This window comes from Diabrotica undecimpunctata, chromosome 5 (assembly GCF_040954645.1).
Source record: "Diabrotica undecimpunctata isolate CICGRU chromosome 5, icDiaUnde3, whole genome shotgun sequence".
NCBI classification, from domain to species: domain Eukaryota; kingdom Metazoa; phylum Arthropoda; class Insecta; order Coleoptera; family Chrysomelidae; genus Diabrotica; species Diabrotica undecimpunctata.
The window spans coordinates 45,535,460-45,559,348 of record NC_092807.1 but is presented as its reverse complement, the minus strand read 5'-3'; the positions used below and the strand labels follow the sequence as shown (position 1 = coordinate 45,559,348).

The 23,889-nt window shown below is 32.9% G+C and overlaps 1 protein-coding gene across 1 annotated transcript in view; it reads left to right on the top strand.

Annotated features, from left to right (window-relative positions):
* Osi23 (DUF1676 domain-containing protein Osi23) overlaps nt 1–23,305 on the top strand; it is a 206,592-nt gene extending 183,287 nt beyond the window's left edge. Inside the window, exons 4-5 of the mRNA XM_072531904.1 lie at nt 16,242–16,472; nt 23,138–23,305. Of these exons, the coding sequence (XP_072388005.1) occupies nt 16,242–16,472; nt 23,138–23,259 (353 nt within the window). The 3' untranslated portion in view covers nt 23,260–23,305. The remainder of the gene's footprint in view (nt 1–16,241; nt 16,473–23,137) is intronic.
* Nucleotides 23,306–23,889: the final 584 nt, after the last annotated feature.

Below are 23,889 nucleotides of genomic sequence, written 5' to 3'. Positions count from 1 at the left end.
GTTTTAATATAAATAATAGTAAAAGTAACAATAATAACTTTGATTTTTTTTTTAAACAAGCTTTACTATTATCAACACTGTCGACAATGCTCAATATGGGGTCAAGCTAGTTGCTAGTTGCAGTCAGGTTGCGTGTCAGTTGAAATGTTGTTAGTACCACTAAAAATAAGGTTCTGTTTTACAGGGGCAACACCTGTGCGTATGCGATTGAGTGTCCGCCAGGTTCTCCAGTCCAGGTTCATTCCATTAGGTCGTTCTGGATGTAGGGGGAACAGTTCGGGTGGTTCGACGCTGACATTTCTCATAAACCTTTTCCTTGATTTAAGTCGGCTGATTCCTGGCATAATTGGTGCCTTTCATCGAAAGTTTGCCTGAACTTCTCCACATATTGTGAGGCGCATCTACGGTCGTCTGGTGATGCGAATCCAGCTACCCGGTACAGTAGAGGTAGGGGTAGGCTTCATACAACCGGTAATTATTCTACATGTTTCATTTAACGCCGTGGTGACTTCTTGGGCGTGTCTAGATCTACCCCAGACGGGACAAGCATATTCCCCTGTTGAGAAACATAAGGCCTCAGCTGTTGTCTTCAAGACCTGGGGGTTTGCACTCCACTTGCTCCCTACAAGTTTCCGGAGAAGGTTGTTTTTCGTAGAAATCTTTTGTCTTGTGCTCTGAAAGTGGAATTTATACGTTAGTGACCGGTCTAGTACTACTCCCAGATATTTGGGCCTATCAGTATGTTTCAAGCGTTGTCCCTCCCAAGAAACATTCAGTTTTACATGCGCCAGTTGGTTGTTGAGATGGAATGCACATACTTGGGTTTTAGTAGGGTTTGGCTTTAATGAGTTTTGTTTGTAGTAAGTTGACATCATGTTTAAAGCCTCTTCCATTGTCGACTCTACTTGTGTGTGTTTTCCCCTTTACGGCTATACCAAGGTCGTCAGCGTATACAAAACTATGGTTGGTCGTTGGTGTAGATGTTAAATAAGGACGGCGCCAGAACGCTTCCTTGAGGTAGGCCATTTTTTTTGGGTTCTCCACCTGCTCTTCTTTCCATTTAGCAAAAACTATTCCTGTAAGAACATGTTTATTTTACAATGTTAAACAGGGTGCTCCAAATATCTGATTTCGTGTTGTTACGGCTAAACATTGACATACAAATACATGTTTAATGGCGAGAATACTTTGGTTTTTGCTTAGTGAATGCACAAGCAGTCGTAATATATCACCTAAATTAATAATGTATACATCTAAACAAATGAAGTCTAAAGGAAATACTACACTGGAAATTGCTCGCTCTATCCGAGCTCTACTACTTATAACGTTTATTATAAACGTATATATCAAATAGTTTAGCCGTAAGAAATGAACTACAGATTGATGCATAGTGGTGTATAGCAAATAAAAAATATAAGTTCGAAAATATTGTCGCCAATGAATATCTACCTATCGGAAAAAATTGGCGTTTGTACTTTTCTATTTCTGTACATAAATACAGATTTATTACCAATTTCATTTTCATGGGAAACCACTTTTCACACTTTTTATTTACGACAACAGTAGATTGCTTACAATTACATTATTAAAATTTGTGGTGGCTCTAATTTCGATTTTTCAATCATTTTAGCACGGTTTTTACTGGACTTTTTCTTGGAAGGCGTGACTTTATCTTTCGCTTGAGAATTTTTTCTGTTTTAAAAATATTTACATTTCTAGAATAAAATATCCTCCTAAAACTATACAGGCTGTTTCAAAAAGGTATGTCATAAATTAAATCACGCATTCCGGAGACAAAAATAAATTGATCGAATCCAACTTACCTTAGTACAAAAGTGTACACAAAAAAAGTGTACATTGTTTTTTTACATTTTCTCCTAAACTACTTGACATTTTGTAATAAAAATGGACACGTTTCTTGTTCTGAAAGCATTTTTCATACAAAAGAAACAACATAATCTAAGCGCACATAAAAATTTTAAGGGGCGTGTGCAGCCATAAATCTATCCGAACTTTTGAGTACGTTCAAATCATATGAATTTTGTGGCATCATGTGTTCAAATAAACACATTATTTTGTGTGCAGCAATAGTGCAGCCGCAAGGCGTTATGCAGTAAAATACCTAAAATCGAAATACACCCGATAGACGATTATTTCTGACTATTGATCGTCGTTTACGGGAAACAGGTACACAACCGCAAGTTGGATGCAACTGATGAAGACATTTTAGAAATCATTGAAGAAGTCCCTGGAACAAGTACCTATAAGGGTTTGGAGGCGTTTGAAGGATCAGCTGCTTAAACCCTATCACTTAACAACGGTTCAAGAGTTATTGGTTGAAGATTATCCTGAAAGGATTGGATTTTGCGATTAGTTGTTAATGAAAAACACTCGAAATGTTAATTTTATTAGAAATATTTGCTTAATATTAGCTGAATTTGTTTCGAAACTATCTTACCGATTTTTCTATCAGATGTCGCTATTGCGTCCATAACGAAGTCATGTTATTGTTACTTCTAATAAGACAGAGAATTTTATTTTTCACGTTAAGAACGGCTATGAATAACTATTCTGATGAGCTTTATTAAAGCGAAATACGTATCAATAGATACATAGACGCTTTTAACGTGAAATAAAATCTTTTCTGTCTTTTTCATTTTCATTTTAGAAATATTTTGTTTACCGACGAGGCTACCTTCAGTAGAAATGGAATAACAAACCATCATAACGAGCACATTTGGACCGACGAAAATCCTCACGCCAAAAAAACGACTCATCACCAAAGCACTTTCAACGTTAATGTTTGGACAGGAATTGTGGATAACAATCTAATAGGCCCAATATTTCTTCCCAACAATTTAAATGGTGATAATTTTTTGCAGTTATTGGCAAAAGATTTACAAGAGTATTTGGAAGAAGTGAATATTGCGTTACAGTAATGAAGTCCGGGAATACGTTTGCAGGCAGTATCCTGGTCGGTGGATTGGAAGAGGTCGTGGCGCACCTATTTCTTGGCCACCCAGAAGTCCAGATCCTAATCCCATGGACTTTTGCTTTTAGAGGTTTATGAAAGGGAAAGTGTATTCTGTAACAATAGAGGACGAACAACAATTAAGGGTTAGAATAATTGAAGCTGCAAATCAATTTCATCAGAAAAATATGGTTTTTTAGCGCATTCGGTTTTCCTTATTAAAACGATACCAAATGTGTATTGAAGAAAATGAGGGTCATTTTGAACATTTATTGTAATATCATATTTATAGAGGTTGTAAACATTTTTGTACTTGTTAATTCATTTAAGCCATTTATTTAGTTGCACGTAATTTTTTAAAGGTTAATGAAAAGGGCCGTAACTCAATAAAAACTGTTTCTTGAAAAAAGTGATAGGAGGCAAAAAATTTTAAAAATAATGTGTTAAACTAATGATGCCACAAAATTCATTTAATTTGAACGTACTCAAAAGTTTTGAGGGATTTAGGGCTGCACACGCCCCTTAAAATTTTTCTGTGCGCTTAGATTTTGTTCTTTCTTTTTTATGAAAAATGCTTTCAGAACAAGAAAGTAACGTTCGTCAACGTCAAGTAGTTTAGGAGATAATGCAAAAAAACAATTTTTATTTTGTTACTTCAAAGTGTTGGTAACTTTTTTGTGTACACTTTTGTACTAAGGTAAGTTGGATTCAATCAATTTATTTTTGTCCCCGGAATGCGTGATTTAATTTATGAAATACCTTTTTGAAACACCCTGTATACTCACATTAGAATTTAAAATATTTTTACTTAAAGTATAACTATAAAACTCACAATTATTAATAATAATCTATTTTTTCAAATAGTCCAACAACCTAGTTCAATTACACAAATATAATAAATTCATTTTACAAACACTACTTCACTATGAATCAACAATAACGAATTCCAATATCTTAGAAAATAATATCCAAAATCATATTCCAATATCTGGCTGAACAGATATCGATACAGATTACAGAGCAGAATCGTGCTATCACTTACACAGAAAACAGACGCAGGTGTGCAAATGTGATGGGCTGACTAATTCTCTATGTTGCCAACTCACTCAGTTAAGTTCGATTTCTTGTTATAGATCATTGATTTTAGGGGATTTTAGTAATTCCAATGGGACACAAAATCTAGGCATGGGATAAAAAAGTTTATTTGAAGAAAGTGTATTTTTTTGTTTTTCTTAATGGCGGTACGGACTCGTTTTTGTAATATTTTATTTAGTTATAGAGTAATTTCCACAAACTAACATATTTCTCAAATTGGACTCCGTACCGCCATTCTCTACTATATCACGTATATGTGTGCCAAATATCTCGAAAAAATATTCAAAATTAAAGCTGTAATCTTGGAACGCGTTTTCCGTCTTGATGACGCGCTGATGTAGCCTCTTAAGAACACACATATAAAATATAAAATAATGGACAAAATACATTCTAAAATTTTTAAAATTTAGGTATAGATAGTAAAACTTAGTTTGTCATCTTTTACTGGTGTGTTTTAACTCTGACACATAGAGAACAAAAAGAAAAAACCCTATGATTAAAAAGTAATTAGGTGTACTTAATATTTCTTTTTAAGAAATACTAGAGGCCCATTTTAGGTGATTTTAATTTTTAAACCTGTCTTAATGGTATGCAACATGTTATGTATATAAGTGTAATTTATGTAGGTACAGGTAGATATTAATTTTATTTTGGATGTTTTTCCAGTAAGATGTAAGATGTAACAATAAATGTTGCTCAGTTTATCTATGTCTGACTTTTTATTGATGCAAGATGTACTTGATTTTATGGAACACATTTCCAAGAAAGCACTTTTTGAATGGTTCTTTTCCTTTGCCAAAATACAGGAATCCTCGAAATTAAATTCATGTTTCAACGTTAATGCATGTTCTGTCAATGAACATGCATTCTTAACGACTAGTAAGTTGCACTGAAGAATTGTGATATTTTATAAATATTTACATATTTTTCTTATTACAGTGTCTTGAAAAAGGAATAAAACCATTCTGAAAGCTAGACAAAACGTCAAAAGAGTATTTCATGAACATTCCTGCCAATTTTCTGACTGCAACCCTAATAAACTGTGTTGTTTGTTTATATCGACAGTCACTAATATCCAGTAATTCTTCCGGACTTCATTACTGTAATGAGGTGGAGCGCCATCTTGTAAAAACCTTATATTTTGCCTTATTGCAATATTTACTTCTTCCAAATACTCGTAAATCGTTTGCCAAGAACTGCAAATAATTACCACCATTTAAATTGTTGGGAAGAAATACTGGGCCTATTAGATTGTTATCCACAGTTCCTGCCCAAACATTAACTTTGAAAGTCCTTTGGTGATGAGTCGTTTTTTTGGCGTGAGGATTTTATCTCAATCCTTTTAGGATAATCTTCAACCAATAACTCTTGAACCGTTGTTACGACGACCGTAAACGACGATCAATGGTCAGAAATAATCGTCTATCGGGTGTATTTCGATTGGGGTATTTTACTGCATATCGCCTTGCGTATTTGGTATTCACTTACGATATTCCCGATAGTTTATTAAAATCATAATTTAATCTGATGCAACTTACCCAAATTTAAATGCATATCTGCCATTTCCTGAAATGTGTAGGCCATTGTAATATCAAAATTTTTAATATTAATCTTATTAACACAATAAATGATAGCTTCAACTTATTGACTATTATTGATGGAACTGTTTGTAATTATTGTATCTATATAACTAGGAAAAAACTAGTTTTTCGAAAAAGTGATATGAAGCAAAAAGGTTTGAAAAGGTTTTAAAAATAATGTGTTAAACTAATTATGCCACAAAATTCATTTGATTTAAATGTACTCAAAAGTTTGGGGGGATTTAGTGCTGCACATCCCCCTTAAAATTTTTCTGTGCGCTTAGATTTTGTTGTTTCTTTTGTTTGAAAAATGCTTTTAGAACAAGAAAGTAACGTGTCCATTTTTAGTACAAAATGCCAAGTAGTTTAGAAAATAATGCAAAAAAAAATTTTTATGTTGTAACTTCAAAGGGCTGTAACTTTTTTTGTGTACACTTTTGTACTAAGGTAAGTTGGATTCAATAAATTTATTTTTGTCCTCGAAATGCCTGATTTAATTTATGACATACCTTTTTGAAACACCCTGGATGTAATTGTCTTAATCATAATAGACGTAAAAAAATAAATAATATCAGTGATTTTTACTATTAACTTAATACGTAAAAATACATAATATTGTTTAAAGTAGTCAAGATTTTTATTCTTTCAAAATAATATGGCTCATATGCACACAAAATAAAATTTTTTGTACTTACATTCGACAGTGTTGCCACTTTTAACTTTTAAAAGACCTAAAAAATTTTGAAAAATATGTTCTAGTCTAACTTAACTAAACCTAAGCTAAGTAAACCCAACCCAACCAATCCTAACCTAATGAAACTTAACCTAACCACATCGAACCTAAAACTGCTAACAAACCAGTAATTTTTGTTAAAAGTAGGTAAGAATAAAATGTTTTAATCCAAGTTAAAGTAATCAAACCTAACCTAACAAAATCTAACCTATACCTCTCAACAATGTCGTTTTGTCAAAACATCTGTATGATGTTTTACACGGGTCCGAAAACCCATTTAGCTTGACTTGAAAAATCAAAACGGGTGTAGTAATCTTTACCCGTATACCGTAATATACATGCAGACAAAAATATTGATTTTTAAAAATTTATTTAATGAAAAATACAATAAATATTGTTAAACAGAACTATTGGTAGTGGTCATATATTTCACAAAGCAATATATATATATATATATATATATATATATATATATATATATATATATATATATATATATATATATATAGCAAAAAATACGACCGTTGATTAAATTTGGAATATATTCAATGGTTGAATAGTAGAGGTTTTATCGGTCAATAATTGGCAAATAAAAGTCGTCAACTACTTTATTGATTTATTCGAATACGTTTCGCTTTTATTTTTAAAAGCATCATCAGTTCACTACAAATAAAAAAGATTTTAGAATATAAGTAAACAAACCAACAGGGTTCATACTTACAAAAACAATTTGTAGGGTTTTTTTTTATAGATGTTAAACATCTATTAATAAACTGTTCCAAATACCGTTGTAAAATTTTAATAAAACAGTCGATAATTTCTTTAAGAATATAAAAGGAATGTCATCTGTCAAATCGAGTGCCGTCATTAGTTCCTCTAAGGTAAATGGTGTGTTAATAGGATCGATTTCTTGTACGGTTTTTATTGTGGAGGCCTTTTCGGTTAATGTGCCTGATGATTATTAGGTGAGTATTGTCTTTTTGATTTTTGTTCAAACGTATCAGCTAGTAAATTGGCAATGCGTTGTGTGTCATTGACAATGATGTTTACATAGCTTATACTTTGAATACCAAAACTTGTTTTACGGCCCTGCATTTGTCGTATTTTCGTCCATACTTCGGTAGAAGGAGTGTTGGTTTTTAGTGATGAAGTATATTCTCTCCATGAAATTTTCTTGTTTTCTTTTAGCACGTATTTTACTCTGGCCTTTAGTTTTTTAAATTGCACAAAATCTTCGTTATTTCGAGTTCTTCGATATCTGTTTAATGCTTTTTTGCATTGACGAACTGCATATTCACAGTCCTTATTCCACCATGGTACTTTCTTCCGTCTATAGGTTGTAGAAGTTTTGCCAATATGTAGATCAGCTGCAGAGATAAAGCAGTGGATAAAAAGGTTCAGAGATTCGTCTACGTCATCAGAAAGAGACGGAAGTTTTTTTTCGAGATTCGAGCAGAAGCCAATCCAATCTGCATTGGTGATTCGCCATTTGGGTACATTATAATTGCTAGATTTATTCTCGCTATTTGAAATCAGAATTGGAAAGTGATTGCTATCAAAGAGACTGTCGAGGACATGCCAGTTTAATAGAGATAATGACTTTAGGTCACAAAAGCTCAAATTAATTGCTGAAAATGTGCCAGAAGCTATATGGCAGTATGTGCTTGATCCGGTATTTAATAGGCAAGTGCTAGAACAATTTAATACATTTTCAATTATTTTTCCCCTTCCAAATGTTTTATCAGAGCCCCACATAATATTATGTGCATTGAAATCACCCACAAGAAGATAAGGAGTGGGGAGTTGATGAATTAAATCATACAGTTTCTCTTCTGAAAGTTTGTAATTAGGTGGTATGTAAATGCTGCATACTGTAATTTTGCTGGGGCACCAGATGGAGACTGCGACTGCTTCAATGCCAGTAGTGAGTATGTGATGTGTAGAAAACAGATCTCTGGAAACAAAAATTGAGGTGCCGCCACTGGCTCTCAGGAAGTCCTTTCGTAGACAATGGTAACCTTCGTAATTTTTAAGTTGTCCAATTTTGGTATCTTTAAAGTTTGTCTCTTGTAAACATATAAAATCTGCTTCTGTTTCTGCGATCAATTGTTAGATTCTTTAGTATCTCGGATAGAATCCGTCACAATTCCATTGAATAAATTTAAAAAGTAACTAAGTAATTAAAAGGTAGATTTTTGGGACTTTTGTGATGTATCTGAGAGATAATCGTCGTCAGTTGATGATTGTGATACTTCAGCGTTTCTATTATCTGTGGTTAAATATTTTTTTAATTTTTTCGTTGTTCTAGTAACTCTACCCTTAACAGATCTTTCTGTTAAAGAAGGATATATCTTATACATATCGTCCAACAGGACCTGTATATCTGTAGTAATTTGCAGAGCTTCGATTACTGGGTTGCCGTTGCCAAATGAGTTCTCGAGGAATGCAATAATCTGATCAGCTGTTAACGAATAGTCATTCGGATTTGTGTTACAGAGATTTTGTATAATTGTCTTTGTGTTGTCTGATAGAATAGCTTCGTTTGTGGACTGCATCCTAGGTTTTTTCTTAACTAATTTTGGTTTATCAGTGCTGTAGGAGTGCTCAGGAGGGGGCATTACATCAACGTCGGATGTCTGGTCTTCAAGAGAATTTGTGTCATTAGTTGATGAATGCAGTCGTTTGACACCTGGTGCTGGTAATAATGTAGATGCTTGAATATTCTCAGAATTTGTATCAACTATTGTAGTTGTTGACAATGTTGATGATAGATTATTTGATTGCGGCAATGAGGTTGTTTGTGTATTTGTGTTAGGACATTTGTTTGCTGTATGTCCAGGCTGTTTACAAAGGAAACATTCCATACGATCTGTAGACAAGAATATTCTATATGCAATATTCTCATGCTGTATTAAAAGTGACGTTTGAAGCTCGTAGTTCTCAGTAGCTGGAATAACGTAGACTTGACGTCTGAAACTCATAATATGCGAGTACTCATCTCCTGGGATACCTGCCTTTAATAATGATATTGGCGACACCATTTGAAGTCCGAAATCTTTGAGTGCCTGTTCTATGACCTCGTTAGGTATGGATGGACAGACATTTGATATTATTATTCTCTTAGCTGAAGAAATTAGTCTTCTTATACTAATTAATCCTAATTAATTGTTGGCAAAACTCCAATAAAAACAATATTCTCTATCTACACTCTTCTAGCTAAACGATTGATTTTTAAATCCGAATTTTTTAACATAGAAGGTTTATAAGCGTTGGTGCGTTCATTTTCATGTCCGGCATATAAAAAAAATATTGCCATTGGCCACGTTATTTTTTCTTTGAATCACGAACTGTTTTGACAATTTATCTGTTGTATCCAATGCACCCTTTGTTTTACTGTAGTGGAATATAATATTCAGTTTATAATCTGTTTCTTCTCTATCTATTTTGTGATCTTTATGTTCTGTCGATAAAAAAAACTGCTGCATTTGCTTTGGGACGCAGACGTAAGAAAGTTTTTAGTTTCCATAAAAGCAAACATGCTTGAAAAGTCTTTCTTGTATCTTGCTGAAAGTCGTTTTTTTGGAATATAAGGTTTATTTTTGTGCAGTGTTTTACACAACATTAAACTTGTTGAACTTAAAAACAGGTTACCATGTGTTAGCCAGTTTAACAATCAAAATTTACTAAATAGAAGAAAAATAATATACTATAATCTTTGAAAGTTAGGAGTCTTGCCTCGACATGGGACTAACTGCTCATCCATGCACAAGTGTTTAGATTTATTTAAAGATTTCTTGCCATTTGATACAAAACCATCAAAGACATCTCTGATTGCGGCAAATTTTTAGTGCGTTTTCTCTCTCCTTTTGTTTCAAAATTGTCGAATCTTAAAAAGCACATAATCTGTTGTAATCTGTTGCCAGTCATATTCTTGATCAAAAGGAGAAAAGGCCTTGAATCCCCGTTGCTTGAATAATTTGGGATTTATTTGCATCCTGCTTGGTTTTCAACATAAATACAACATATATACTTACCTTTACTTACCAAGCGGTGGGCAGGCCTTTTAAATGTGGATCCAGCCACGAATATTACGGATAAGTTAAGTTGATCAGGTAAGAAGTGAAATAATTTTACACGGTATAAAAAGAGCAAAGAAATAATGAAAACAATAAATATTCTAAAGTTACAATATTTCGGTCATATTGAAAATCTCAGTATTACGAGTTCTTCTAACATTAACATTAAAACTTATTAACTCTGGAACTTTAATATATCCGTTTATAATCGCATGAAGGAAACACAAATTTTGTTTAAACCTTCTATGATGTATTGACGAGATATGGCTAGGTTAGGTTAGGTTCAATATGAGTGGGCGCTTGGGCACCTTTCCACTGTAGGTCTATTGTGACTTATTTCTAGGTTAAAGTTGTCTCTTCAGCCCAGTCTTCTTAACAAAGTCTAATATGGCCTTAGGTGACACTTCTCTGAAGTCGTACGTATCTAGTTGATAATGCTCAAATGTATCGAGCCTTATTCCATCCAGCCCTGAGCAGTTGCACAGAACGTGTCCGCCGTCTCGTCATCAGCCTGACAGAATCTTTACTTCGCACTTTATGCTAGTCCGATTTTGTTCATGTGTCTCTTGAGATGACAGTGTCCTGTTAGGAGACCTACTATAATACGCAGATCACTTCTATTCGTATCTAGTAGATTTTTGAATCTCTTCTTCGAAAGTTCATGTATCAAAGCCTTCGAATGTTTAAGTCCTATTTATTCGTACCAGTGGTTACATTTCATCCGTTCCACCCAGTCAGATATTGTTCCTTTGGCTGTGCTTCTGCTATGCCGATGACAGGTTCTGGGCTTATAAATGTTTCTTTTGTCCCTCCTCCTGCAAGTAGGTTCGTTGTTTTGTTCCTTTGAACACCAGTATGCCCAGACACCCAGACTTACTTTGTTAGTTTTTCAAGTCAACATCACGTTCTGAAGATAGTTCCAAACTAACTTGGTGTCAATCCGATTCGATTCCAGTACTTTTGGTGCAGCTTAGCTATCAGTAATTATTTTTATAGATTTGTTCCTGGAGTTACTCGTGATTAATTCCTGCAGATAGATTTCTATAGCATAGATTTCTGTTTGGAAGATAGTAGTTATTACCTAGGCTTTCACTAAGGCTTAGCCTTGGTTTCCCTTTATATACGCCTGCTCTAATCCTTCATCGGTTTTAGAGCCGTCTGTATGCCAGCACTGATATGCCATTATGAGATTCGTTTACGTTAGGTAACATTACCTCACCATATCCTTTTATATCGACATATCTTCGTATCCTTTTGTATTTGCTTCCTGGTATTTTATTCACTTTCTTCTCCATCCATATATGTTACGTCAAGCATAATATCCAAAGAGATGGTTGGAGTAGTCAACATCGCCCATGTTATGATTAAGCATGCTTGTTGTTAAATCATATTCAGCTTCTCTTTGGTAGTGTTGTTGGCATTTCGACAACCATATTAGTGCGCCATACGTAATCATAGGTCTGACTAGTCATATATAGCCAGTACAGCTATTTGGGTTTCAAACCCCATGTTTTCCCACATATTCTTCGACATGTCCAAAGGGAAAGCTTTGCTTTGTTGGTTATTCTTACCAAATGAACGTTTTATGTAAGACGCTTATCTAGAATTACTCCTAGATATTTCGTCGCCTGAATTATACTGTTCCATCTCCTAAAACTCAATTTTACAGGAGAGCGTTTTTAAATTTAATGTAAAATATTTTTGATATTATTGAAAAATTGTTTTACAGATCATGTTTCACTGTTTGCATATTAAATTACTTTTTGTTATAGTGCTTTATTATTGCCAATTAAAACAACATTAACATGTAATACGGAAAAATTTATTTGGATATAGAACAAAAGTAACATTTAACTGAAATATTTGGGATATAGAACATGTATAGTGGATATAGAACTAACTAATTCTTAAAATGTTTTATTGGTGGTAACGACAAATTATCAAATAAAAACCAAAATTTATTAAATATATGACCGTAACTTAAACAAAAATACAATTATTAGGTGTACTAAAAAAACAATAGTCTTCTATTTCTCGCTACTTTCCTTATTTGTCTATTTCTTTTGTTTTTCTTTGTTGCACATGATACTTGAATTGTGCTTTAAAACAACATTGTAAAACTCTTTATCAACTTCCGTCATGAACGGTGTCATCTCTTTGAGATGCTTTTTCTTTAATTCAGGTAATTTTGGTGTTAAATTAACGAGTTGCAGCACTTCTGGTAAATTATTATGTATTTGACATCGCATTTTTTTAACGTTTTCCAGTTTAATTTCCTTAAGTGGTCCTTCATATAGTTCACCATATTTTATGATTAAAGGAAATTCTTTTTCGTATATCCGATGTTTCACTTTATTGTAAGGTACGTTTCGATAGGATAATTTTTCTGATTCTGCTTGGTAATTTTTATAATCTGCAGTGATCATTGGAAAAAATTTAAATTTCATTTTCCACGAGTTTGGAATCTTCGTTAAAATTTTTAACAAACTTACGGGGCTCCAAATATCTACATTTTTTACAAATCTTTCTATACAACTATGAGCTGCATCGACTTCTTGTACACAGCTGTGACCCGGTTCACCAAATTTCTGTTCTATTATTTTTATCTGACCTGAAGAATTGGATTGCAAAAAATGTTGCAAAGCAAATGTCATTATTGAATTTTTATTTTGAGGTACACAGCTGTCTGACCATAAAATTAATTTTTCAAGTGCAGGATTATCTAGTACTACTTTTTTAAGTATTTTAATCAAAGCACAAGAAATATGAAGTCCGCTTCTACCAGAAATCATTTCATGCCATAAGGCATTATATACGATCTTAGTTTTGTCGAAATGAGCAGTTAAATTATAACAAGAAAATTTTGTTTTATAATAAAAATTGCTTACGTTAGATTTTGGTAGCGAAAAAACTTTTTGCAGATCAAAATATAAAACACCAACACATTTGCCCTCGGAGGATATAAATTTGTCTCGGTTTTTTTCCTGATGTACCAAATCTTTATTTTTCTTGTGAGTTTTAAATTTTAAAATATCTGCTTCAGTCGGATTAGTAAGAGAATTATATGCTGCACACTTATCACATATATCTTTCTTGGGACAAAAGAATGTCAAATTAAATTCAGTATTGAATATTGTCCGATACATATGATATTTGACTGGTTCTGATTCTTGAGTTTTGTATAGATCATACATTTTTTGTAAATTTAAATTTCTTTCCAAATATTGTCTGGTAGAACTCTGTCGACAATAGTGAGAGTCGACTCTTTGAAAAGAGTTAATATGTTCTCGTACTTTTTGTTTTTTTCCCTCCGAGATAGTTTTCTTCTGATGCCTGCCACGAATAGGGGAACAAACAATGCATCTAACATCATCTTTTACACTTTTAAAAAAGTAGTAAATTCTCTGTTTACTAATATTTAATGTATTTAAAAAGTAATGTTGGCAAACTCTTATTTTAACTCCACATAAATAAAAAAAATATTGATATGAAAATGTTTTTTTTGCTGGTTTCATTGTTTGTTCTTTTTTTTACTGCCAAAATACGCTTCACATGTTTTGAGTAGAATTGATTCTTTTTGTCATCATTAAGAGACCAAAACTGTCTATGAATTGTATCTCTTTCGTCAGGAGTAATTTTAGCAGTACACTGTAGTACACAATTTTCAGATCGACATGTCTCTATTTTTACAGATTTCTTTTCCCTGGTCCGCTTTATTGTATCAACATATTCTTGTCCAGATTGTCGTTTATGTTTTCTTATATTTTGTTTCCAATCTGATGGTCTTCTTTTTCGTTTTCGACTAATCACCGCAGGTTTATTAACTTCTTCGTTAAGATACTCTTCTTCCTCTGCCATCTCAATTTGACTCTCAGGTAACTTTTGTAATTGAAGATTATTTTCTTTTTCTTCATAGTTTTGTGCCAATGCGTCTACTTCTTGCAGTGTGCTAAATTGTAAATTTTGTGTATCCAAAGTGTTTAAAGTAACCATTTGTAAAACAACAACTTTTCCTTCTTTTGGTGTCGCTTTAGGTCCGTGCTTATCTTGAGATGTTTCTTTACTAATGTTTTCTTTGTCGTTTTCGACATCCTCTTTGATAATATGCCACAAAGAGCTAAAATAAGATATTATTTAGTGGTATTATTTCTCAAAAAATTTAATGTAAGCTTACTTCCAAACGTCACTAGGACATGAAGAAGGCCTTGTTGGCTACGGTGAAAGTTTCGCACTCATTATAAACTGCAAAAAGAAATTGATTTAAATATCAATGTAGTAAGAAACACATGCAATTCGAATCAAAATTACAAAATTAAAAGGAACGAATTTGAAATATGACCACATTACTTTCTGAAACATTCATGCTAATCCATTGCTAATCCACCCCTGTACTACTCTATTCATATCAAAACACATACAACCCGTATTAGTAATTTAATAGTTACAAATACATAATAATGTGTAACATATTTCTTTTTATAATAATTATCAAGATTTTTTATTGATTTGAATAGGTTTAATTACATTTTATTCAATAAAATATCCGTGTCTATGAAAATTTTGAGGTTAGGTAATATTGCAAATTCGTTTAATAAGGATGATTAAATCAACACAATAATATTAAACGTACTTACTTAAATTGTTTCAGGAATACCCACTACTATTTAGTTTAAATACATTTTCTTACTATTCACTTTTTACAAAAAACAATAGATCATTTACCAACATGCCATGATGTACATACACGTACAGTCCGGTATTAAGCACATTATGCGTAATGGATATAGAACACTATAATTCTAGTAACGTATTTATTCTAAAAGTTAAAGAGGATATAGAACAAAATAATTTTAAAAATATTTTGAGGCCTACGGGATATAGAACTAAATGTTACTGAAAACTTTTAATTGGTTCTGAATATTATCATCATTTCAATGGATATAGAACAAGCTAATTTTTACAAAAATTTCTATGTATATAACTCCAAACTGCCAAAAAGTGGATATAGAACAGTATAATTCTCAGGCGACGATTTGACTTCACTTGCCTCTTTGGTAAATTCTCCATACACAGCGGGCATCCAGATGTTATCTAGGTTCCGTCTCCTTGGAAAACGAACTACTACGGTTGTACAAGGATTGACAGAGAGTGTTTCTCTATCGCACATCCTAGAAAGGATATTTATTTAATGTTCTTTGGAGTGTGCTAGATAGAACATTACCATATTTTCCTCTTACCACAATTACTAGATCATCCGCATAGGCTTGCACTTCTACCCCCTGTGCATCAAGGAGTGAAATTAAGTTATCTATCACCACCCAGTTTGGCTAAAATCTCCTGTCCTTGAAGGTCGGTTAGAATCAGCCTATTTTCCAGCATTGCTTTGATTCAGTTGTATACGTAAGGGGATATCACTTTTGATAATATTGCATCATAAAAAGAATTTGGTAGTGCATTATGAAATGTGCCTTCTATATCTAGAAAGGTGGATAAGGCAAACACGCACACGCAAATGAATCAAATTTAAAATTTAACTCAAGATCATATGCTAGTAGAACATTTTTTTAATGATTTTCGTATTAAACATTATTTTTTGTACATAATGTTAGACTTAGAAATATACCTCGATAAAAGTAAACCTCTTTTTTCACGTCTAAAAGAGAATACGATTACAATGTCAACTTTTGTTTTTTTTTTGTATATTTTGGAAATGGGTCGTGATCTAGGAGTAAATTAAAAAACTTCAGTACAAACATAGTTAATTTATTATTACTGTTTATTTTCAGGCAGAAATCGTCGAAGGCAAAACATGTTTTCACAACTGCTCACCTTTGCTTTAGTAGCAGCATCTTTTATTGTTATCCCTATGGGTTTCCAGTTTCTAGCTATTTTAGGAGGTAAAGCTCTGCTTTTAGCTAAAATGGCTTTGCTGCTAACCTCCATTCAAGGATTGAAGAAAATTGCGACCTCCAACTTAAATTACGGACTATACTCTACCTTTGGACATCCTAATCCATGTAAGAAGTTTGATTATCCTGGGTTTGCGGAAGGGCTACTAGATGACAGAAAAAATGTTTTTTTCTCTTTTGATTTTGAAGGGTTGAAAAGTGGTGGTGGAATCTGGGATGCGCATGTAGCTTGTGAGTTTTAGGTGGAGGTAGGTATGTAACGATAAAAATTAAACCAAACAGAAGTTATCACGTACAAATATATCAAACAATCAAACAGTACAAAATATACTGTTTGGTGAAAAAATTATTCTCTTTGAACTTTCGCATATGTAAAATATATCCGTGACGGATTCGACCGTTACTTGATGGAAATTCATTCTATATAACAGTTAAACACTGAAAACTTTTGTTTTTAAAACTTTCACAAAATTTATTAAAAATTCTCACTACAGCTGTTTCGGCAAAATGCCTTTCTTATTTTTGGCACGATACACTTATACACGGTATGCCAATGCGCATATAGACAACATCTCTGTCGCTTTGCGTGACGTCACGTGCGAGGTAAAACTCAACTGGTTCTAATGGTGTTAATGTAGTTGAAAGCAGAATTATCAGTTATTTAAAATTATAATAGCTAATTTTTGGGTAGGATATGCTTAAAACTTAATATTAGTAGCTATTTTTACGGTTTTGTTCAATATCGATAAGTTAATAAATTATATCTTCTTCTTATGGTGCCCATCGGTTCCGGATGTTGGACACTTACATTACTATTCTGATTTTGTTGACTGCTGCCCTAAAAAGTCCGGTCGTGGTTAAGTTAAACCATTTTCGCAGGTTATGCAGTCAGGATATTCTTCTTCATCCTGGACCTCTTTTCGCATGCACTTTACCTTGAAGTATGGTCCGAAGTAGGTTGTATCGTTGTTCATTGCGCATTATATGGCCCAGGTATTCTAGTTTGCGACGTTTTATGGTTATGACTAGTTCGCGCTCTTTACCCATTCTATGTAGTTCTTCGTTGGCAACTCTGTCTATCCAAGAAATCCTCAACATGCGTCTATAGCACCACATCTCAAATACTTCGAGCCTCTTCAGTGATGCTTCAGTTAAGGTCCATGACTTCACGCCATATAAAAGAACGGAGAATACGTAGCATTTTAGTAAACGAACTTTTATTTCCAATTTTGTATAGTGGCTGTTAAAGATTTTTTTCATTTTGACGAAAGCTGATCTTGCCTTCTCGATCCTTATCTTAATTTCCGTCGATTGGTCCCACTGTTCATTTAAGTTTGCACGCAGATAACAAAAGTTGGTGATTTGTGTTATAGGTTGTTGGTTAACTAGTAATTGACCAGGTGGTAACCTATTTTTGCTTATAACCATGTATTTGGTTTTTTTGATGTTAAAATCAAGCCCAAACCTGCTACTTACTTCTGCCACCCTGGAGGCAAGTGTCTGCAGACCTTTAAGACTGTCTGCAAAAATGACAGTATCATCAGCGTATCTTATGTTGTTCAATCGTTCTGCGTTTATAAGTATTCCCTCGTCTATGTCCGTTAACGCTAGGTTCATAATGTGCTCTGAATATGTATTGAACAATAATGGGGACAATATACATCCCTATCGCACACCTCTTTTTATCTCTATGTCGTCTGTTAACTGATCCCCAGCTCTAGCAGCTGCAGTTTGTTCGTAATATATATTGTTTATTATACGGCGATCTCTGCTGTCTAGACCAATTGAATTTAATATTTTCATCAGTTCGTCATGTTTTATTCTATCGAACGCTTTCTGGTAATCAACAAAACAGACATATATATCACAATTCACGTCTCTTCATCTTTGAAAGAGAACTTGTATTGCAAAAAGTGCCTCTTGAGTACCCAATGCATCCCTGAAGCCGAATTGTGTGTTTGTCATATGTTCTACACACTTTTTATATATTCTTTTATGTATAATTTTTAAAAAAGTTTTCAGGAGATGGCTAATAAGTCTTATTATTCGATAATCTTCACATTTTTTGGTATTGGGTTTTTAGGGATTGTTATAAAAGTTGATCTTAGCCACTGTTGGGGTATTTTTCAACTTTGGTATATATTGTTGAAGATCAAGGTAAGTCTTTTTACTTCGTCTTTATCCATAATTTTCAAAAATTCTAAGTAGAACTCGTCTGGTCCTGCGGCTTTTCCCTCCTTAATGTTGTTTATAGCAGCTTCTACTTCCGCTTCGAGAATAGGTGGTCCAGTATCGTCATTTTTATTTTGTGTGATGGTGACACTCCTATCGTCGTCAAATGTTATTGTTACATAGTTCATCCATGTTGTTTTTGTTTCTTCAATATCAACTATTGGATTTCCTTGAGCGTCTGTTAAGTGTCCCGGCCTTTTTGATTTATAGATGCCTGCTGTTTCTTTGATCTTTTTGTGGAGGTTGAACGAATCGTGTTTACGTTCCAATATCTCGATTTCTTCACACTGTTCTTCCAGATTTCTATTTTTAGCTTCTGTGACAGCTTTTTTTTATCTCTTTGTCTAGAAATTGATATGAAACGTAGTCTTTCCGCTTGGATTCTCTTCTTCTGTCCATTATCTGTAATATACCGTCGGTCATCCATGTTTTTTTTCTTTTCTGTCTTTTTCGGTCGCAGGTATTGGTCTAATATTTCCTTCCCAATGTTTTCTAAGTGGTTTATTTCTGTATCAACATCATTAACTACTTCTGACTTAGATATGTTGTTCTTTAGATATATAATAAATTATATATTCAAATGGAATTATCATTTAACAGTAATTTTATTTGGACAGTATCATTTATATTAATTAGTTAACAATATCATTTATATTAATATAAAAATTACCGTTTTTTCACTAATGTATATTCTTACATAATATTCATACATTTTTTGTATTATACTGGGACTGCCTTTAGTGCTTTATAAAAATAAAAATATCTTATATACTAAAACGCTAAGCCCTTTTCTTGTCCACCACTTTACTCAAAAACTTTATTAGATAATTAAAATATTTTTTCGGAATATTATTAGTATTACGTATGAGATTGTCAAGATATACTTTTGGTACAAAAATTCACTTCCGGTTTTGAGATGACAGGAAGTTAAAATTTACTTTAAGTTTTAGACCCCACAATGTATATATGGATCGAAATGTCTCGTCGAGACGAATCTAAATATGTACTTCCGGTTGCGATCTGACACCGGAAGTGACCCGAAACGCGCATAAAACGTCAATATAGAGCAAATCTGACACCGGATTCGTGATCAGCATGCAAAATTAACTGCTAAATGATATCCATGTCGACATTTGATGAACTAAAAATTGCATTCCGGTTTTGAGGTCGACTTCCGGTTTCGTTTTTATTAGTCAAATCAATAGAGAATTCAACGTAGAGTTCAAAAATGTAAGTTCACGAAATTATCATTTATAGTTTTTGAGTTATTGATAAAAATATTTTTACTTCCGGTCGATTTTTTTAAATTATAAAACTTTTTTTTATTAAGACTTTTATTTTCTTATTAAGTTTATTAATTATTTCACTTATTAATAAAAATTTCATTTAAAAAACTCGATGTCGAGTTGGTCCGCTAGTGTAATACTAAATACTAATACAAAAGATGATATATATGTATAGAAGTCAGCATGCATAAAAGTTGTAGGTTTACTTTCTAAAATTAGTAAATTTTGTCATCTTTGGCTCCAAGTTTATTTGAGCATTTTTGAAATTTCCTATTCAGAGTACTCAGTCTTATATAAGTTCTAGTTTTGAAAAAACACAGGAAACAACCTCATAAGGAAGAGTGGTATTTTGTATTTCGGCCATCATGTTTTCAGCTAATTTGAGAAAAATATTTAACTCTTACAAATTTAAGAAGATAAAGAATTGCCATACATTTTGTGAAACTTAGACTCGAGTTTCAATGCTACTTCCCATAACTCACGATTGGGTTGCACGAGAGTATCTCGTGCACGAGTAACACGCTACATATTTTAGTGATTCCTGACTTACTGTTTCTTTTTTTTCAAAATTTTGCAACAACTGTTCTGCTTCATCATCTATAAATTGTTGGACATAATATGAACGAAAGAATGTATTATAATTTCTTGTTCAAGAATTTCTTCATCATTCATTTCTTCAAATTCTGGTTCTGGTTCTTCAAATTTGGTTAGATTCGCTAAAATTTTATGAGTTAAACATATTTCTGCTGTTTCAACATTTTATTTATCACTCAAACTTTAAGAATCCTCGAATATGTCCAACAAGCAAGCCTCGTTAAATTTTATGGTAGCTCGGATCTCTGTAAATATGGCTGCCGAATGTTTTCCCAAAATATACCTTCGAAGTCTGTATTTGAAGTCCAGAGGCAAAGGGCGACAATTACTGCCTACCATCCCATCAATATACGAACAACAGTTTTCGACGACATTTTGATTTAGCCTGGAAATTAGTAAATACTCCAAATCATATTTTGCTTTTAGCAAAACAAGACTTGATAGCAAAATTTCTTTTTTAAAACGAATCAATTCTTTGTGACTGCCTACTCTCATTGTTTACTTAAATGATTATCATCATTTCATTCTGTAGATTTTTATGAGTTTGAATTCCTGTACCAAAAGCATTTCTTCCAGTGCAATTGTGGGTAAATTTAAATCGCTAATTAAATAAATCAAACCAATCGTTGTACAGTTGGTCTATATTGGAGGCTTCTTTCCAAAAGCTATCTTTCGGCGTACGACCCTTCTCCCCACAGTGCTTCGTGGTTTTTGCTACGGAGTTAGATAAAACTTGCATTGCTAGGCGTACACGTTGACGCATGAATTTTTTAACGCTTTACGCTTGTTTGTTCCAGTTCGTATAAAACGTTCCACTACCCTTTGAATGGTAGAGCGATAAGTGTGTAGTACTCTAGCCACATATTCATAATTTCGTTCATCTTCAACCAGAGCAACGGCTTTCGCACAATCTTCGACACTAAGAACCATAATCCAGTACGTTATCAAAATGTAAGTGTCAGTATGACATAATGGTAACAGTCACCAAAGCCACCTCGTCGTATTACAAAGTATATACTTTTTTGGTTATATATTTTGGTCTGCTCTTCTGACATGCCCGTACCAGGTTAACCTCTTCTGTTCGATGTAGTCTATTATGTCGGAGTTCATTCCCATTCTCCTCTTAATCTCCATGTTATTTATTATATCTCTTTTTGTTACTCTGCAGCTTCTCCTTAGGAATTCCATCTCTGTTGCCCTTATTTTGGTTTTGGTTTTCTTATTTATTGTCTAATTTTCACACCCATAAGTGAGGATACTTTTTGTCATGGTATTATATATTTTTTTCTTTGTTTTCATGCTGATGTTCTTATCCTATAATACCGGGTTCAATTTTCGTATGCAGTCTCTTGTTTGTCCTAGTCTATTTTTTATATCTTCTTCCGTTGTTCCTTTGTTTGATATTATGAAACCTAAATACTTATACTTGTCTGTTCCTTTGATTTGTTTACCTTCGTCTATTTCCAGCTGTTTTATTTCTGTATTCTCCGTTGTTAGGTATTCAGTTTTCTTTAGGTTTATGTCCATCCCATTCTTTGTATATTCCTGCTTCAGTTTTCTCATCATAAAACTGAGGTCATCCTCGTCTTGTGCGATCACTATTTGGTCGTCGGCAAAACTTAGCGTATATAGATATTCGTTCCTTACTGGTATACCCATTCCTTCGCACTTTCTTTTCCATGGTTTCAGGGTTTTTTCCAGGAATATTTTGAACAGGGTGGGGGATGTGGAGCAACCCTGTAGTAGTCCCTTTGTCGTCTTAAATGGACTGCATATTCTATTGCCCGTTTTGATAGCTACTTCGTTATTCTTGTAGAGTGCTTTTACCGCGTTTATTAATCTTCGTGGAACTTCGATGTCTTCCATTGCTTCCCATAGCTTGGTTCTAGGTATTGAGTCATATGCCTTCTTAAGATCAACAAAAGCCAGATGGACGGATCTATTTTTGGCCATTATTTTTTCTATTAGTTGTTCGACCGTGTAAATGTGATCTAAGCATGCTTTCCCCGCTGTGAAACCTGCCTGGTCTTCTCCGATTTTATCTTGTATATATATTTCTATTTCTATTTCTTGTTATGTATTACAAAGTAACTCCAAAATAATCATAATTAAGAAAGTCCTAAATTGTGGATGACAAATTCATTTGGCTCTTAAAAACAAATCAAGGTATATTTTGACATGAAACAAAAAACACAATGCTAAGAGAACATGGTTGCAACCCAAAAATAAGGTTTTACGAAAATTCGCAACCGGAATTATTCCACAGGATGTTTCAAAGTTAAGATAATAAAACCACGTTTTAATTAACCCCGTACAATAAGTCAAATATAAAATTTTATCATGAAACTGACCATACTAAATTAAAATTTATAAATTTATATACAGTGTGCTAAAAAAATCTCCAAAATAGGGCTAAAAATAAAAAAAATTGAAAAACTTTGAATTTGACCAAAATTTTTTTTGCATCCGAGTGTATAATAAAATATTAAAATTAATTGTTCTAATAATTACATTACTTAAGTAACATTAATGCAAATGGGCTAAATCAACGACGTTAAGAAATGTTCTTATTGTAAATGTTGGCACAACTCATTTATTCCCAATAATTATTTTTGTACATTAGATACCGTCGATCAAACAGTAACTTTGCTTGATTTTCAGGGCAAAACGACAGACATTGGCCTTACGATGGGCCTGAAGGACATCATGGGTCCAATTACTACAGAGATGGCGAGGGATCTCCGGATTTATTGCATCCAAGAAACGATGTTATAGAAATTTAAGTTATAATAAAATAATATTGCTCAGTCTAAGACTTATTTATATAAACAATAGTTTTTAATAAAATTTTGTTGGATGAATTATCTTTATTTATTCTTATACAGGATATTTACGAAGTACTTATATTACCTAAAGTATTTTTGTGTTTCTACAAATTCCTACATCTTTCTGTAAAAAGTTTTGTAATTATTGTATACCGCAGGATAAAAGTTTAAAATCGAAAATAAAAATTATTTATTATACACACATGGAAAAAAATATGAAATATTTTGAAATTATTATAAATATGTTCAATATGATGGGTTCATGTAACCAAAATACTTTTTTCCGAAAAAAAATGTAATGTGTTAATACACATAAGTGAATAATTATTAGTAAATAATTGAATTTCCAATTCCATTCGAACGAGTACATACCGCTCTTGTGAATCAGTGTCAAAATCAGTGGCTGTTTATCGCATTAAATACCAGTCTTTAAAAGTATTTAACCATCAAAAAGTGATTAGTGTGTAGAGTTTTTAACATTAATATTAATTAATGTAATATTATTCGGTAAGAAATTGTTTAGTAATACTTTTCTAACCAAAACATTCAGCTGTGTTGACATTTTTTGTCACATTTGATATAAACCAG